The sequence below is a fragment of the Salmo trutta genome, chromosome 20, assembly GCF_901001165.1.
Source record: "Salmo trutta chromosome 20, fSalTru1.1, whole genome shotgun sequence".
NCBI lineage: Eukaryota > Metazoa > Chordata > Actinopteri > Salmoniformes > Salmonidae > Salmo > Salmo trutta.
Genome location: NC_042976.1, coordinates 39,634,103 through 39,653,460, shown reverse-complemented (window position 1 = coordinate 39,653,460; position 19,358 = coordinate 39,634,103). Strand labels below are relative to the sequence as shown.

Sequence of the window (19,358 nt, the reverse complement as noted above, 5' to 3'; positions counted from 1 at the left end):
ATAACAATGATCAAAATAGGGGCAATTTGACTCACTCAGTCAATTACTATTAAAATAAAGTTAAGAGAAAAGTGGCCAATATGATGCAAATAAGCTCTTAATAATGTGGTGTCTAAGGATTGGTACTTTTTCGTTAGTGTCTTTGTTTAGCCTGTTTTGTTTAGTTTGGTGTTTTCTTTTTGTCCCTCTCTCTGACCATGTCTTTTGTAATTAGCCATCTTAAACCCACAGCAGGCGAGAACCCCACACTATCCACAGAGAAAGATAAGGGCGCCCTACTACTGCCAAACAAAGAGGAGCAGCAGAGGAATTTTCATTAGAATGAAGCCTGCCAATGCCTCAGACCCCACTGTGAAATCACAATGGCACAATGGAAGAGCCAGCAGGGCTTCAACCTCATAACTGGAAGTGTCACCACGCCAAATGGACTATGGAGAGGGATAGCAGAATGCAGAATACAGTATAGCTTCCTGCAAAAAAACACAAGTTTAACAGAACCCCCCCCACCCCCTTTCCCCAAAACATCTCTTTCCAATCATGTGGGGGCCCTGAGAGAGTTGTAGCCTCTTTCATCAATACCGCCTTGTTTTTGTGCGTCCCCTCGCACTCTCTGAATGTGTGTCTAGAAAACGGCTGGCAGCGTGGAGCGCTGGATCCGTCCATGCTGTTAGAGTGAAGTGCTCCTGCTCCATTTCATATGGAAATCAATTCAACAGAATGCAGTCAATTGCTGAACAACTGACTTTGGCTCTTGCTGCCACACACAAAACAGAGAAAAGCCCAAGGGAGTTTGGTATTGGCATAGGTACAAAAGGAGGCAAGAAATAGTGAGTGAGGAATGAAGCTGTACTTCTAATTCTAACTTGAAAAAAACCTGTATAAAGTTTTAACACATTTGTAAGGCTAGATTTGACTAGAAATGTGTAAAAAGCAACAGAGATGGAGATGTTACACTACACTTCTGCAGGAGGTCAACGGGTTTTGTTCACACTGCCTCTGACAAACTGTCACTCAACACAACATGAGCATTGTTAGCCTAAACCTTGCACCCTATGCATCACATAATAGTCTGGGACCTGGGTTGAGAGTGCTGTATAGTGGGAAAGGATTAGCCCTTCATTTGAGTCAACTGTGCTAACTTCTGCTCCCCTTTCCAAAACAGCGTTAACGTTGCTCACGGATTTACACCGGAAAAGGCCGCAGCATCTTTAAGATGTAGCACGCACATGCTGGCCAAGGTTTCTGTGCCTTGTAAAATTTCAACATCAACCCGCAAGTGTTTTTTTGCAGTGCTATAAAACAAATTAACTAATAACAGGTTAGGCTCAATGAATGTGAGCAACTGAAAACACCTATTTGAGTTAGTAGGGGAAACGTTAATTAGTCATCCCCATATCCCCCTGTACTAGATAACGTGTCGAACACGTTGAGCATCTTGTTCATCCTGGTTTCATTGTATGTTTTTTTTCTAAATAAATCACGCATGTTTCTCACAAGATCCTGAATGACCAAGGTTGTTTGGCAAATGATTGAGGTTTGAAAGGCATTTAGCCCCAATATTCAAGCAATTAACCTGCAAAAACATGTTTTGAACGGCCACGGTCAAATCAAATGAAATTGTATCAGTCACATACACATACTTAGCAGATGTTATTGCGGGTGTAGAGAAATGCTTGCCACCAAGTCCAGTTCCTTTGTTACCTACTATTGTAACATTAAATCACCCTACAAGTGTGTCACACTAACCATTATTTCAACACAGGCGTTTTACAACACTTTTAAAGCCTCTTGATAATAAGCCACAAAAGACTGTCTGTCACACATTAAATGATCATCAAGTTGAGCTGCATTAGCTTTTTTTAAATTAGATTTAACTTTTATTTAACTAGGCAAGTCAGTTAAGAACAAATTCTTATTTGCAATGACGGCCTACCGGGGTACTGCCTTGTTCAGGGGCAGAATGACAGATTTTTACCTTGTGGGCTCGGGGATTCAATCCAACAACCTTGCGGTTTCTGTCCCAACGCGCTAACCACTAGGCTACCTGCTGCCCCAGCTTTGGAGAAACTTTGACAGGGCAAAAATGAGTGTGAACCCTATCCCTTGAGGACCCAGCGGAAATTAGGCTCAATGGATTAGAGAAAGTAACCTGTCCTCCAAGGCTCTTTTTGTCATTTCCTCTCAAACGCATGCTGGATAAATCTGGATTAAATCAACCATTCCTACCTCAAATTTCTGAGGAGATCAACAAGTGCCATGATGCAAAACTGCAAAAGATGCAGGATGTACATGAGGCCTATTCCTAGTCAATGCAGTTAAAACTTGGTATATACTGAAACAGACGACTTTGATTACCTATTTACTTCAATGTCTTTTTAAACTACGATGACACAAATCCTTGGTACATCATTGTTCATTTCTAAGGGACAAGCCTGCTAATTACTAACATGAAAACGCTGGCCAAGCCCTGATTTGACTCAATATTATAATGAATTCTGGCGAAGATTCTGGCGAAGATTCTCATAGCCTCAGTTTGTAGAGATCACTACCATATTATGTACTAAAAAATGCCACTGGATAATTTCAATTATTACATTTGATTGAGATATTTGTGTTTTTTTATTTGATTATTTTGTCATACTTTCTTATTTTGTATTGCCTTGGAATGTACAGTAGCCTTTATAGTGCAATGCAGCTAAAATAAAATAAAGAAGAAACATACAGCCTATTTAGCCTGGGATGGTTGGTTCCATGTGAGGTTGTAAGAACTTTCCCCTTTAAGTTTACATACACTCTTTTGCCTGTTGTTGCTTAGGTAGAAATAGTCACTTTCAGCAGCAGCAGCAGCAGCTGCAGCGTAATTAGTTGCTTGATTCACACTAAGGAGATTACATACTAAGGGTTGAGCAAAAAGAAAGCAGATTACAATTTGAGCAGTAGGGTATAGGCTACACTAGTATGCAAGAGACAAAGATAACAGTATTTCAGATCTATCAAACAAGGTATATGACTAGTTTCTACAACATTTTAAGGAAAATGGGTCCTTGAATTAAGGCCATATAATTAGTTATCATCTATAGAGGTTTTGCACTAGGCAAGCCGTTGAGTTCCTCTGAATAAGATTTGTACCAGTAGCTTGCAGTCCACACAGATTGTCTGCAAGTCACATGCTCACTTCTGTTACCTAGCAACGACAAAGCTCAGGCAAAAGTTCTCCAAGAGAGAACTTCAAATCGGTCTGAGGCAGGCTTTGTGCTCAATACAAGCTTTAATAATGTTTAGAGTGGAATAGTTTTGTTAAATAAGTCAAATATTGTATATTATATTAAATTAATTCTGTATTTATTCGTTGCAAAAAAAATATGTGTAGTGCTGGGGAAATAACTGGTCAAGAAGTTGGTAAGATTTGACAAAATAAATTCAGATTTTTTTATATAGAAAGTAGAGATCACTTTATAAAAATATAAATGTATGTTTTGTCATCTACACTGGACAGGTGCAGTGAAATGTGTTGTTTTACAGCTCAGCCATAGTAGTATGGTGGCCCTGGAGCAAATTAGGGTTAAATGCCTTGCTCAAGGGAACATCAACAGATTTGTCACCTTGTTGGCTCAGGTATTCGAACCAGAGACCTTTCAGTTACTTACTGGCCCAATGCTCTAACCGCTAGTGCCTATCACTTAAAATAGGCCAAGCATTGTACAAACATGGCTAAATGGCTTGTTTTTGACTTATAGATAGCCAAATTAGATGATTGTTTGCCTATCAACATCTTAGCTGAGTAAAATATGTCTTCAAAAAACAACCCCAATAACTACAAATCAGGCCACTTTACCAGATAGGTGTTATTGGTGTCTATGTACAAGTGGTTGACATTTTCTCATCCAGGGCAGATATAGGCTACACAAACAACTCTCAGCAGGTTCACAATGAATAAAGGCTGTGTTTAGATGAGTTTAGGATACTCTTACCTTGTGAATGACAGCGGAAAGTACAGAAAATCAATATAACAAGAAGTTTTGCAAGTACAGCTCTCCACATTCTGATGGGTCCCGGCTGGTCCGTCCAGCTCCTCATGAAGCCGGGCAGATGGAGGTGCTCTAGGGACTGAGATGCTGTTGCTTGCCTCTCTCTTTTTTGTCCCGCTAGTTGATGAAAAGGGGCGTGCACAAAGCCAGAGACGGTCGCTCCCCCAACCCCGGCCCTGCCGATAAAACCCTTAAACCGCGCGCCCTGGAATCTGCATAATTCCATTGCCCGGGGTGTCTCATCTACACGTGACTTGACATTGCGTTGTCCATCAGACAGCTAGGTAGGCCCTAATGGTGGCAACATTAGTGAAATAATAACGGAGCATTTTGTTGTCTTGTTGTCTAAACATCGATAATAATTACTCTCGATGTAAATCAAAACAACATGGATTCGCCTAAAATAGCCCCATTCGCAAATAATTCCCTGGAGCCTTTATTTTTTACAAAGCTGAATTGAAAGATCTATGTCCTAGGTCTTAAACATGTATTTATTTACTGTTTATCTATTTACTATTTATTTAGTAGCCTATTTGATTAACTCAGCAGCAGGCAAATAAAAAACAACTGTTGCTCTTCTTCTACCATGCTCACATGATCTTTCACATCCAGTGAGTGATGTCTAAAATGAATAAGACAATTATTTGTCATAAGAGTAAAATAAACGAATCAATTATAGGTTATGTTGTTGCCAGAGCATTGTTGAATGTTATTTTTTGTTCTGACTGAAAGGACTCAACGTTATTCAGCTTCAGGGTGACCTTGGTGTGTTGGTACGGGACTACACCGTGGTCAAGGCTCGCTTCAATTACATGCGGTGCACTGGGGCAGGACCATCATTTCAAGACCCAGATCATGATAAATGTTTTTTTTAAAAGCTGTAAAATGAGAAGAAATCGACTAATCAATAAATATAGGCCTGCAAATTGGATCACTATTTAATCCTGTAAATGACTGCCTAATAATCACATACTTTAGGTCTACAAGCAAGGTTTCACCCAATAAATCCATTGAATATCCAAAAATAGTTTGATTTGAAATATAAACTGTGCCTCAAGCTTTGCACTTTCGCTCTTTTTCTTAAAAAAAATCATGTTTTGATGTGCTGAGTATCATGCATAGCCAAATACATTTTATTGTTTTTGTACTCCTCGATAACTATCTATTTGTGTACATTGCTTTTAAATATTGGTGTTACGGAAATGAACGAAGGATTGGGTCTGGGACCATGTTTGCGAGCCACTTTAGATGGACCTCACGTTTCGATGTGTAGCATGCAAACCCACTTATGAGAGGCGCAGCAGCCCCATCATGTGGTGCAGAGGAGGAAATTCCACCTGCGGCGCGCCGTTTAATATTACATCTGCAACATTTCCGAACAACGTAACATAGCATTCCTTTTTCCCATTTCCATTGTGCATTTGTGTCGAGCTGTATAATTCCGTGGCTCATGTCATTTGGCACAAGCCAATTAGCCAAATGAATACATACAAAACCAACTACGTTATTAATACATGTAACAATTCTGGTCAAACATGATTCATGTTGGTGTGTGCCACCGCTCACAAAGAAATGGTGCGAGGAAATGTAAAGACGGGAGGGGAGAAAATGGTTTCGGGTAGGCAACTGAAATGACAGTTGCCAGTAGCAACAGCTGAAACTTTGTGGCTCTCCAACAAGATCCGTTGTGAAAGACTCGTTGAAGTAGTAACGTTAAGTGAGCGATACTGATTTACGCATCTCGAAGCCCGTATACCTTTTTCTAAAGGCAGTCGACATGGCATCACCCCACAGAAGTCCAAAAGACTTAAGGAAGATGATAAGAGAGACCAAACAGGTAAGAAACAGTACCAGGTTATTATCATTTCAAGAAACGTCGACGTCCGGCTCTGCCAGATACAAGCTGCTGTAGCTAGCTAGCTAACGTTAACCATCTTATTTACTCGTCAACATTAGCAGTAAAACACGTTTTGTTTTGCATTATTTAGCTGCCTGTGTGTGTGTGGATATCTGAAGACCGCAGGGCCAATCTTATGGGAATATACATTTAAATTCCTTCGAATTAAAACAAGATTACATTGCAATGAATAATGTATAGCTAGCTAATTGTCTGACTGACAGATTATCTGCTGTTCACTTGCTCCAGGCTGCTTGCACTTGCAGACGGGAAATGTTTGCTACAATGTTACAAATGATTGGAAACAAATAGTTTTCTCGTGGAACTTCTCAGTGGAAGTAAAATGTTGCGCGGTTGGAAGGAAACTTCGGTTTGGGACACACTGGTAACCTCACGCCTAACCTTAAATGAAGACCAAAACGCAGATTTTTTACGATATAGACCATTTTTACTTTGTGGCTGTGGTAACTAGTGGAAACCAGCCTGACTGGACTAGGAACAGTTAAGCCAAAGGATGTAGTACTGCTACGACCCGTGGGCCAAGTGCAGCCTAAAAACTGTTTTAAAGTGGCCTGCAACATTTATAAAATTATATGAAATGTGGCCCACAAGAGAAAATAAAACACAAAACAATTTGGTGCTGGTAATGTTTCATAACTACAGGACCTTACAGGTATGCAAAATCTAAGAAAATTGCCTCAGATGAGTGTTTTTATAGCAAGAGAGACCTGGTTAACAGTATCACTGTAACATGAGTGCCTAATGTAAGTCAACTAGGCTAGGCTACATGTCTATACATTTCACATGACTTATTTTCTCCTCCAGGACATGGACGATGTCCACAAGTCTTTAGAGAAACTGCGTGGCCTTTCCCTGGAAGAGAGGACGGAGTCAGGGATGCTGCGGTCAAGGATAGACGAGCAATCGAGTTTGATTTGCATTTTGAAACAAAGAGCAGACGACATGCTTCTTCGTTGTCAGGCTCTGGAGCGGATCAACTCTGAGTTAGAAGACCTGAGAGCAGACGTACAGACCGAACTTGACAAGGAAAAGAAGAGATCCATGCAGTTAGAGCAAAGATTTATGGATCTGGCAGCCAACCATCAGGAGCTGATACATTTCAAGGACGAGTACAAAAGACAGAATGCCAAACTAAAACAGGAGAACGAACGACTTCGGGAAGAGAACGAGAAACTTTTCTCTAAAGACTTACAAGACAAAGAAGCAGTTGTTTTGAAACTAACGCAAGAACTGAGAGACCTTGCTGAGCAACATAGAAGTCTGGATAATGAATATCAGTACGAATGCATCATTTGTTTTTCTATTTAGATTTCTGGCTGCATTTAGTGAATGTGGACTGACTTCATCTGATTGTTCAATGTAGGAGTGGTATAACAATAGGTATATATTTTTTCCCAACAGGGGAAAAACAACTGGATTCAAGACCAAACTTAAAGGGCTCATGGATCTCCATCAAACTAAGGAGGCGTCCTTACAAGATGAATTGCATGATGCTCAAAGACAGCTGAGCGATGCAGTGGAGATGTGCACGGGTGAGTTTGGCTGTATAATTCTGTTTCCCAAAAAATATCTGCCCTAATTGAGAAATATGACCGCTTTTCTGATGTCTCTTGACCAGAACTTGATCAACAGCTTAAAAAAGCAAGAGAAAATGATTCATTGAAAGGGACAGAGATGCAGAAACAAATTGAGGTCTTGGCCAAGGAAAAGGACAAATTCTTGGATCTCTCGATGCAAAGGGGGAAACTAATACAGGTAATGCATAACATGCATCATTTTTTAAAAAACAGAATGGCAGTTTTAACCACACATGGAAGCAGTTCAGCCAATTCATAATAGTTCTGCCTTTTGAAAGGATAAACAGGTGGAAATCCAGCAGTTAGAGACAAAAAGGCAAGAGGTGGAAAAAAACAGGGCTGCTGCAGAAGAAAGGTATGTATATAATGGTTTAAAGGCCCAGTGCAGTCAAAAATGTGATTTCCTGTGTTTTATATATATATTTCCACACTATGAAGTTATAATACTGTGAAAATTATGATGATGATGCCTGTTTAGTGTAAGAGCTGTTTTGGTGGGATGGAGTTTTGGCCTGCTTGGTGACATCACCAGGTGGTAAATTAGTTCAAATGAATAGAACAATAAAAACGAGTGTTCCAAATCTCTCCCCTCTCATACCACTCCCAGACAGTCCTAGTAAAATTCTTGCTTGAGAAATTGAGATAAAAAAAACGGCTGCACTGGGCCTTTAAAATGCAGTCCAATAGTGGCACATATAATGTACATACAGTCTGTATATCAAATATGTCTCTGCTTTAGGTTTGAAAGAGAGGCAGCTGTGGTGAACACTAATTTGAAAGTCAAAGAACTCCAGCATGCTCTTGATCAGTCTGTGAACACTTGCAACAAGCTGAAGAAGGTTAGTTGAAATGTGGAAAAACCAATGATGTATATAAAACCTGGATTGCTAATGCTATGTATTGGCGATTGAGAGGCTTTGAAGACACCGGTCGGCCATATTGCACTCCCCAGTCCTCCATAGCAAGGAATCAATGGAATTCTACAGTATTTCAATTAAATGTATGAAGGACAAAATTACATATATTTATGTATTTTTTGTTGTAGTGGGGACAGTACAATTAGTCATCTCTTAAATGTGTACTTTAAATAAAATGTTTTTCAATTTGTTTCTATTTTATGTTTATCTCATAAAATATAATTTAAAAGTATCCATTAAGGTGTCTGTAATAGAATACATGTGACAAAAACGAATGAATGCATTTCTATAGCTTCCAAAATATTTTTTACAATGTTGGGGGAGTGCCAAGATGGAGGCACGGTGTCTTCAACACACCGCCGTCTAATAATTCATCTAGTGTATATATAAATCATTGGGATAAAGTGACATTGCAATATTGCAAAAGAGTTGCTATAGAAGTTCTATCGTGCTCAATTGTATACAATTATTTCATAGGATTTTGAAGCCTATAAAAACCACAGCACCGACCTACTTGAAAAGGAAAAGGAGTTAAATGCCAAGCTGCGCCATATGATTGGCTAAGACTACCATTCCATCCACCCATTCACTGATGTAATAAGATAAGAGTGTGAATTTACTTCTCTCCCAGGCCCACCCATGGCTGTGCCCATGCACAGTCATGTGAAATCCATAGATTAGGGCCTAATGAATTACTTTCAATTGACAGATTTCCTTATATGAACTGTAACTCAGTAAAATCATTGAAATTGTTGCATGTTGAGATTATATTTTTGTTCGGTGTATTTACATTGTGTGCACACGCTTCATGTGATAGAAATCTGAACATACTACCTGCGCATTGAAAATTTGGATTAATTATAATTTCCTGTGGATATATTGTTTTGAATTCAATCCTACATAACGACTAACCATGCAGACAAACGGTAGAGAAGTTAAAATGTAATTTTATCCAACATCCAGGCTTGTAGAGGACCTGAGAGGACCATTTCAAACACAAACACTGAAATGTCCCAGACGGTGGATTTAGAAATTCTTCCGTCTGGTCCCCAGGCAAGTGTTGAGAGAGTGGCTGGGGCTCTACTGAATGCTTCTAGGGTATTAAACCCTGGCTTAAGAGCTTGCAGAGCCCCGGTGCAGCAGCGTCAGAACCCAACATGGTGAATATGGCTGAAGGTTGAAAAGAGACGCTGCACTATAACTTTTATATGGAGAAGCCATATGAAAATTCTGGCTTAGTTTATGTCTCTCTCACAAGAGGGCAGTGCAGGCTGTGTGTGTGTGTGTGAGCTTTTGACCATTGGAACGTTGTTATTTATCAGGCTTGAACATGTTGATTTTACCAGGCTAATTCTTCTCATGATAAATTATTGACAACTATATGCAGTTGAAGTCGGAAGTTTACATACACCTTAGCCAAATACATTTAAACTCGGTTTTTCACAATTCCTGACATTTAATCCTAGTAAAAATTCCCTGTCTTAGGTCAGTTAGGATCACCAATTTATTGTGGAATGTAAAATGTCAGAAAAGTAGTAGAGAGAATGATTTATTTCAGCTTTTATTTCTTTCATCACATTCCCAGTGGGTCAGAAGTTTACATACACTCAATTAGTATTTGGTAGAATTGCCTTTAAATTGTTTAACTTGGGTCAAACGTTTTGGGTAGCCTTACACAAGCTTCCCACAATAAGTTGGGTGAATTTTTGCCCATTCCTCCTGACAGAGCTGGTGTAACGAAGTCAGGTTTGTAGGCCTCCTTGCTCGCAAATGCTTTTTCAGTTCTGCCCACAAATGTTCTATAGGATTGAGGTCAGGGCTTTGTGATGGCTACTCCAATACCTTGACTTTGTTGTCCTTCAGCCATTTTTCCACAACTTTGGAAGTATGCTTGGGTCATTATCCATTTGGAAGACCCATTTGCGACCAAGCTTTAACTTCCTGACTGATGTCTTGAGATGTTGCTTCAATATATCCACATAATTTTCCTCCTCATGATACCAGCTATTTTGTGAAGTTCATCAGTCCCTCCTGCAGCAAAGCACCCCCACAACATGATGCTGCCACCCCTGTGCTTCACGGTTGGGATGGTGTTCTTCGGCTTGCAAGCCTCCCCTTTTTCTTCCAAACATAACGATGGTCATTATGGCCAAACAGTTCTATTTTTGTTTCATCAGACCAGAGGACATTTATCCAGAAAGTATGATCTTTGTACCCATGTGCAGTTGCAAACCATAGTCTGGCTTTTTTTATGGCGGTTTTGGAGCTGTGGCTTCTTCCTTGCTGAGCGGCCTATCAGGTTATGTCGATATAGGACTCGTTTTACTGTGGAAATAGATACTTTTGTACCTGTTTCCTCCAGCATCTTCACAATGTCCTTTGTTGTTGTTCTGGGATTGATTTGCACTTTTCACACCAAAGTACGTTCATCTCTAGGAGACAGAACGCGTCTCCTTCCTGAACGGTATGACGGCTGCGTGGTCCCATGGTGTTTATACTTGCATACTATTGTTTGTACAGATGAACGTGATACCTTCAGGCATTTGGAAATTGCTCCCAAGGAAGAACCAGACTTGTGGAGGTGTACGATTTTTTTTTTCTGAGGTCTTGGCTGATTTCTTTTGATTTTCCTATGATGTCAAGTAAAGGGGCACTGAGTTTTAAGGTAGGCCTTAAAATACATCCACAGGTACACCTCCAATTGACTCAAATGATGTCAATTAGCCTAAAGCCATGACATCATTTTCAGGAATTTTCCTAGCTGTTTAAAGGCACAGTCAACTTAGTGTATGTAAACTTCTGACCCACTGGAATTGTGATACAGTGAGTTAATTATAAGTGAAATAATCTCTGTAAACAATTGTTGGAAAATTACTTGTGTCATGCACAAAGTAGATGTCCTAACCGACTTGCCAAAACCTATAGTTTGTTAACAAGAAATTTGTGGAGTGGTTGAAAAACGAGATTTAATGACTCCAACCTAAGTGTATGTAAACTTCCGACTTCAACTGTAGTAACTGCTTATTATAGGAGTTATTTTGTCATCACATTTCTTAGAAAAACATAAACACACAGAACGAGAGAGAGAGCTTTTAACCATTGTCTTTTGACCATTGGAACGTTGTTATATCAGGCTTTTTTATGTTGTTACCTGTACCTAATTCTTTGCATGATAAATTATTAACAGCTATTAACCTAAAAAAGGTTGTGATGACAAAACAACTCCTACAATAAGCAGTAGAACTGAATGCCAAATGTCATGTTGCGCCAGAAGATTATCCTCTGGCCATCTCCCACTTTTCAGTATATGCTAAACTGATTTGCAGATCTCAATATATTTTCTATAGGTAGTTAAAAAGCCTGGTAGTATATGACATGCATTATACTGTGTTCCTGACACTTATGATTTGTAAATCACTACTCAGTGCTCGTTACTTTTGATAAATTAGGCCTGTACGGATAGGCAAGTAGTAGTTACTGCAGCTGTGTCTGTAAATAGGTGCAGACAAATGATAAATATAATTATTTTAGGCCTATAAGAAACGTAACAAAAAAGAACACACCATTATCGTATGTTGTGTTACCTAAAACAACTGGTAAATCTATGTTTACACCACTTGTGATCTAATTGGCTCGTTCTGCTGTATCTGTTTCACACATTGAAGATGAAACCCTTACAAGCTTCAACAATCAATGATAGTGGCCCCTTTCTTGACATTTTAACAAGTGAAATGCAAGATGACAGCCATCTGACTTACTTATACCAGGGTCATCCTAAGTGGGATATAAACTCGGCAAAAAAAGAAATGTCCTCTCACTGTCAACTGCATTTATTTTCGGCAAACTTAACAAGTGTAATATTTGGATGAACATACCAAGATTCAACAACTGAGACATAAACTGAACAAGTTCCACAGACATGTGACTAACAGAAATGGAATAATGGGTCCCTGAACAAAGGGGGATCAAAAGTAACAGTCAGTATCTGGTGTGGCCTCCAGCTGCATTAAGTACTGCAGTGCATCTCCTCCTCATGGACTGCACCAGATTTGCCAGTTCTTGCTGTGAGATGTTACCCCACTCTTCCACCAAGGAAGAGTTGGGTAACCACCTGTCTTGCAGTAAATCACGCACAGAACGAGCAGTATGGCTGGTGGCATTGTCATGCTGGAGGGTCATGTCAGGATGAGCCTGCAGGAAGGGTACCACATGAGGGAGGACAGCGTTGAGATTGCTTGCAATGACAACAAGCTCAATCCGATGATGCTGTGACACAACGCCCCAGACCATGACGGACCTTACAACAGGCCTCCAAGCCCTCCGTCCAGCCTCTCTCAGCCTATTGCGGACAGTCTGAGCACTGATGGAGGGATTGTGCGTTCCTGGTGTAACTCGGGCAGTTGCTGTTGCCATCCTGTACCTGTCCGCAGGTGTGATGTTCGGATGTACTGATCCTGTGCAGGTGTTGTTACACGTGGTCTGCCACTGCGAGGATGATCAGCTGTCCATCCTGTTTCCCTGTAGTGCTGTCTTAGGTGTCTCACAGTACAGACATTGCAATTTATTGCCCTGGCCACATCTACAGTCCTCATGCCTCCTTGCAGCATGTCTAAGGCACGCTCACGCAGACGAGCAGGGACCCTGGGCATCTTTCTTTTGGTGTTTTTCAGAGTCAGTAGAAAGGCCTCTTTCGTGTCCTAAGTTTTCATGACTGTGACCTTAATTGCCTACCGTCTGTAAGCTTTTAGTGTCTTAACGACTATTCCACAGGTGCATGTTCATTAATTGTTTATGGGAAACAGTGTTTAACCCTTTTACAATGAAGATCTGAGCTGTTCTTGCCATAATATGGATTTTTACCAAATAGAGCTATCTTCTGTATACCACCCCTACCTTGTCACAACACAACTTGGCTGAAAGGCATTAAGAAGGAAAGAAATTCAACAAATTAACTTTTAACATTTAACAAGGCACACCTGTTCATTGAAATGCATTTCAGGTGACTACCTAATGAACCTGGTTGAGAGAATGTCAAGAGTGTGCAAAGCTGTCATCAAGGCAAAGGGTGGCTACTTTGAAGAATCTCAAATATAAAATATATTTTGATTTATTTAACACTTTTTTTGGTTTCTACATTATTGTATATGTGTTATTTCATAGTTCTGATGTCTTCACTATTATTATACAATGTAGAAAATAGTACAAATAAAGGAAAACCCTTGAATGAGTAGGTGTGTCCAAACTTTTGACTGGTACTGTAAATCAAGCAAGTATTTTTATATTCCACAAGTATTATCAGATCAACTGTTTTGTACATATATTTATCAGACTCAAGTTACAAATGCTGGTAAACACTCATACATTTAGTTTTTTTTTTTTTAATTCACACAAGTAGTGTTCTGGGCCTTTAGTAGTGCTGTGTTAGAGGACCTATTTATTTATTTATTTAAAAAAAAAAAACATTTAACTAGGCAAGTCATTCTTATTTACAGTGACGGCCTACCCCGGCCAAACACCGACGCTGGGCCAATTGTGCGCCGCCCTATGGGACTCCCAATCACGGCCGGTTGTGATACAGCCTGGAATCGAACCAGGGTCTGTAGGGACGCCTCTAGCATTGAGATACAGTGCCTTAGACCACTGTACCAGTTGGGAGCACCCATATAGATGTTTTAAGTGCAGGCACACAAATAAATCACAGCACCCCAAACTACTTCCCACAGCTATGCATACACAATTTAAAGCTGCAATATGTAACTTTTTGGGCAACCAGATCAAATTCACAGAAATGTGAGTTATTGACCTGTCATTCTCATTGAAAACATGTCTAAGAAGTGGTAGAGCTGTTTATATGTGCAATATTTCTATGCTTCCCATTTTGAAGTTTCATTTTGTCTTTTACTTTCGGTTTTGAACACCAGCTTCAAACAGCTGAAAATACAATATTTTTGGTTATGGAAAATATATTTCAGAGCAGTTTAGATGATCCAATGATTATCTACACCAGGGTTGTCAAACTCATTCCATGGAGAGCCAAGTGTCTGCGGGTTTTTGGTTTTTCTTTCAATTAAGCCCTAGACAACCAGGTGAGGGAAGTTCATTACTAATTAGTGACCTTAATTCATCAATCAAATACAAGGGAGGAGCGAAAACCCGCAGACACTTGGCCCTCCGTGGAATGAGTTTGACACGTGTTCTACACTATACTTGCTTGTTTTGTCACAAGGTTTTACTTACTGTCTCCAGACAGCACCACTGAATAATTTTCCATTTTGAAACTTCCCTCGGGTATAATACGTAATGCCCTGCCGGAGAGTGTCACACATTTCATAAACCAGGGTTCTAGTAACAATGTCTATTTGCTGACACAAAAAAAGCAGCATTTGGGGAAAAAATGATATGTGGATGAAGGTCTTAAGCGGATAAACTGTAAAGGGAAATAAAGGGCTACAGTTTACACTTTCTTTTTGTTATTTCATGAAATGTTGCCCCCAACACACTCATCCAACATATTACTACTTTACTCAAACGTGATCTACATTTTTCTCTCTTAACGAGTGGATTATTTACTTCTATATTTAAAGAACAATTATAGATATAACGTCATTGGAATATATCTACAACTTTTTCTAAATTTCAAAAAATTTGATCAACTTACCACAACATCGTTTTGTTGAAATATCTCAAAGTTGTGATGACACAGAGGACATTTTTTGTTGAGCAAGAGCAGTGGCAGCCAGGGAAAGTGTTGGGGGAAATAATTTGGTGACATCTTGTGGTCTATATGTGAATTATGGGGTGGGGGGGCAGTTACCCCCTAGTACCCTACAACCCATTCTTTACCTCATTTCGAACTCAAGTTTTTTGTTGTTGTTTTGATTTATTTGACCATTTTAAAACATAGTACAACCACACGTGGATACCATTAACACGTGGATACCAATACCATTAAAATCATTGAGGATGACACAAAAAAGTTTTAGAACATATTTCCATTGTGGTCCTCATGAAAATGCATGAAAACAAAATGTACACAAAATTATAGCATGAAAACAAAACATCTCAAATATATCTCATCAAAAGGAATGAAATAGATTACCATGTAATGTTCATTGAAAACAATTATACTTTCTTTAAGTCTGCAGTTTTAAATTATTTTGCCCATAAACCATTTCTTAAGGTTTATCTTAAAATACCCTAGCATAGGAATGGATTTTAAATGGTTTGTTACACCATTCCATTCTTCTACACCAGTGTTAAGGAAATAGCTTTTTCCAGCCATGCTTCTATAGCGCAGCGGTCTGATATTGGCAACACTGGCTCTGGTGTGATGGCTACGAGAGTAATGAATTGAAAATATCCAGACAGGTAACTGGGGGCAAGGTCATGTATAACTTTAAAAACCATCAACAGTTTGATCTACACCACTATGCTATATCGTATATAACCAACCTTGCTGGTCACCAGGACGGGCACCACTGACATAACATGATCAATACCGGGATAAGACAGACAAAGCCTGCAGGCTATGTGACAGAATTAATAAGAAATAGGTAACACAGGCCGTTGTAAAGAATAACCTACTTCTACGGCTATGCACTGGTAGAAGGGATTATAGTGTGGGCATGTAGGGCCTAAAGCAGTGTTACTCACTATTTTTTGTAAGGGGGCCACTTTGGGTTGAGACAATCATTCAGAGGGCCACACAGATCTTTAATTTGTTGTACTTTTTCTTCCAATATTATCAATTGCATGCAATTGATTTGATGTACAGCACATCACAAATATATACATACACACATCAAATAGGCTGCATCACATGTATAAGACCCATATTAAGGGTTACCTCAGTAGTTGGATGAGTGAAAATGTCCCTTCTGCTCCTTGACTGAATTCATTCTAAATGTATAGTCTGTTGTTGCTATCCTTGCAAGGCAATCCAGGTGTGTATTGATCAGTCAGTTTCTATGTTTTTGTTTCACAATGTTCATTGTTGAAAATGTTGCTTCAAATGAATAAGTGCTGACAAAAAAAGGATGTCAACTTTTGTACACACTGCTTCAGAAGTGGATACTCTGTGTCTGACACAAGGCTCCAGAAATGGGTAACACCTGATCTTAGTTCACCTTGCAATGTGTCATTTGCCTGTAGCTCCACTATCTCACTCTCTATTCCAGCACGGTTAGGACAGAAGGCTATGATGACGGGTCAGAGATGACACTGGTACATGAAAGGGGTTCTCAATTAAGTTGAAAAACTCCTTGTACATGATATCCTTGAATCTTGACTCAAACTCCAACTTCAGCTCTTCCAACACACGCACAAATGCATCATAGCTAAAATGTTGCAGTATGTCTGGGTTGTATGTGGTGACTGCGCTGAGTTTTGGGAAATGAACAAACTGTCTGTCAGGTATGAACAGTGTGGTGATTTTATTTTGAAACGGTGTGACCACACGTAGCATTTTGCCCGGAGTTTTAACTTTCCCTTGGAGCTGGAGATCACTGTGTTCAGGTGGAAGGTGATGTCAGTTTTAAAAAAAAAAACAGCTTTAAATCCACTGTGGATCATCCAGCTCTGGCTCCTCTCTCCCCTTGCTTGCAACAAATTCACAGATTTGAGAGAGAAATCTTTTCAAAACTCTGCCACGAGACAGCCATCGCACCTCATTGTGCAATATCAAGTCGCAGTATTCTGTCTGGTATTCCGCCAGCAACTCGCGGAATTGCCAGTGATTCAGTGCCCTCGCAAGATTAATGTTCACCACACACACGACTTGCTGCTTCACATTCTGTAAGTCACAGTCTTTAAATTTAAGCCACAAGTGCTTCCTGATGGGTAACAGGACATGGTAATGTAGCACAGCTCATTGGGGGGAAAAAATGTCAAGTGCGGTGTTATATGGAGGGTGTAAAGACGTAAGCACTGTAGGATACAGGGGCTCAAGCATCCATAATAATTGAGGAATAGAGGAGACCGCATTTGCCAGCTCACAAATTAGACCACTGGTAGAAATCATGGGCAATACGGAGAAACTGGATCTGAGGGCAGCCAATGGCACTGAAATTCCTTTTCTGGGTTGGATGGACATTTGTTTTAGTTTGCTTGATCCCAAGTTTATGTCATTACAGGGACATAATATGTATGTGTATAATATGTATAAGGGTAAGGTGACTAGGCATCGGGATATATGATAAACAGAGCAGCATATATGATGATTGTATGTGAGTGGGTGTGTGTGTGTGTAGAGTCAGTATAAATATATGTGAATATTATGCGTGTGTGAGCAAATGATGGAGTGATAGTTTGTGTGTGTGTGTTGGAGTGTCAGTGTGCGCGAGTGTGTAGGGCTTTGTGAGTGTGCATAGAGACAGTGCAAGAATAAAAGTAAAATACAAGGTTCAACTCAGTCCATGTAGCCATTTGTTAGCTATTTAGTTAGCTATTTAGCAATCTTATGGATTGGGCATAAAAGCTGCTAAGAAATGCACTTAAGCTAGGACAGGGTGAGGCAGAGACTACTCAAACTGCGTCAGCACTCAGAGTACACTGAGGAATGCTTGCTTACAACAGGCAGATGTGATATTGTCATTCCAGGTGGAAAAACAAAATGGATTCGTCCCTGTCTCCCAAGAGAGGCCCCCTTCAATGATGAGTTGTAAAAAATATATAAAAAAATAAAGGCCGGCCCTTTCAACCTGATTGGCCTGCGTCCCTGTCAATCACCCTTCAAGCTTCCACTCATTCCAACCAATCAGGGTGCTTGGACTCACTCCAGGGCTCCACACACACACCTGATGTTAGATGTGCTTTGCCATCTGGAGAAAATACGTTTTTTGATGCTGACGGACTTTCACATGCTGTTAGCTAACGAAAGTGCTGTGCGTCAATTGGAATAACCACAAAAATATAAAGAACTTTAATGGAATCAGCTGTGTCTGTGTGCGTGTGGTGGTATGGGCGTCAACTAGAGGTATGGGCGTCAACTAGAGGTATGGGCGTCAACTAGAGATTATGATTTTTCAACGCCGATACCGATTATTGGAGGACCAAAAAAAGTCGATACCGATTAATCGGACGATTTTTATATATATATTTGTAATAATGACAATTACAACAATACTGAATGAACAATGAACACTTTTATTTTAACTTAATATATCAATAAAATCAATTTAGTCTCAAATAAATAATGAAACATGTTCAATTTGGTTTAAATAATGCAAAAATAAAGTGTTGGAGAAGAAAGTAAAAGTGCAATATGTGCCATGTAAAAAAGCTAATGTTTAAGTTCCTTGCTCAGAACATGAGAACATATGAAAGCTGGTTCCTTTTAACATGAGTCTTCAATATTCCCAGGTAAGAAGTTTTAGGTTGTAGTTATTATAGGACTATTTCTCTCTATACCATTTGTATTTCATATACCTTTGACTATTGGATGTTCTAATAGGTATTTTAGTATTGCCAGCCTAATCTCGGGAGTTGATAGGCTTGAAGTCATAAACAGCGCAATGCTTGAAGCTGCTAGCAAACGCAGGAAAGTGCTGTTTGATTGAATGCTTACGAGCCTGCTGCTGCCTACCACCGCTCAGTCAGACTGCGCTATCAAATAATAGACTTAATTATAATATAATAACACACAGAAATACGAGCCTTAGGTCATTAATAATATGGTCAAATCCGGAAACTATAATTTCGAAAACAAAAGGTTTATTTTTTCAGTGAAAAACGGATCTGTTCTGTGTTTTATCTAACGGGTGGCATCCATAAGTCTAAATATTGCTGTTACATTGCACAACCTTCAATGTTATGACATTATTATGTAAAATTCTGGCAAATTAGTTCGCAACGAGCCAGGTGGCCAAAACTGTTGCATATACCCTGACTCTGCGTGCAATGAACGCAAGAGAAGTGACAC

The 19,358-nt window shown here is 39.6% G+C and overlaps 2 protein-coding genes across 5 annotated transcripts in view; one reads left to right on the top strand and one right to left on the bottom strand.

The window, feature by feature from the left end:
- The window catches only part of lrp2a (low density lipoprotein receptor-related protein 2a), a 66,088-nt gene extending 61,910 nt beyond the window's left edge, over nt 1-4,178 (bottom strand). For all 4 annotated transcript variants that reach the window (XM_029703248.1, XM_029703250.1, XM_029703249.1 and 1 more), the window contains exon 1: nt 3,972-4,178. In XM_029703248.1, coding sequence (XP_029559108.1) covers nt 3,972-4,077 — 106 coding nt within the window. In that variant the 5' untranslated portion in view covers nt 4,078-4,178. The remainder of the gene's footprint in view (nt 1-3,971) is intronic.
- Nucleotides 4,179-5,548: 1,370 nt separating this feature from the next.
- zgc:172182 (coiled-coil domain-containing protein 89) lies at nt 5,549-9,476 on the top strand. Its single transcript, XM_029703247.1, has 7 exons — nt 5,549-5,865; nt 6,751-7,223; nt 7,348-7,478; nt 7,565-7,701; nt 7,802-7,878; nt 8,263-8,362; nt 8,918-9,476. The coding sequence occupies exons 1-7, from the start codon at nt 5,806-5,808 to the stop codon at nt 9,002-9,004; spliced, it is 1,065 nt and encodes a 354-aa protein (XP_029559107.1). The 5' UTR covers nt 5,549-5,805; the 3' UTR covers nt 9,005-9,476.
- The last annotated feature ends 9,882 nt before the right edge of the window (nt 9,477-19,358 follow it).

Coding starts and splice junctions, on each gene's coding strand:
- zgc:172182 (XM_029703247.1), top strand. CDS start 5,806: ATGGCATCACCCCACAGAAGTCCAAAAGACTTAAGGAAGATGATAAGA. Junction 7,224..7,347: donor AGTCTGGATAATGAATATCA/GTACGAATGCAT, acceptor TTTTCCCAACAG/GGGAAAAACAACTGGATTCA. Junction 8,363..8,917: donor CTTGCAACAAGCTGAAGAAG/GTTAGTTGAAAT, acceptor ATTATTTCATAG/GATTTTGAAGCCTATAAAAA.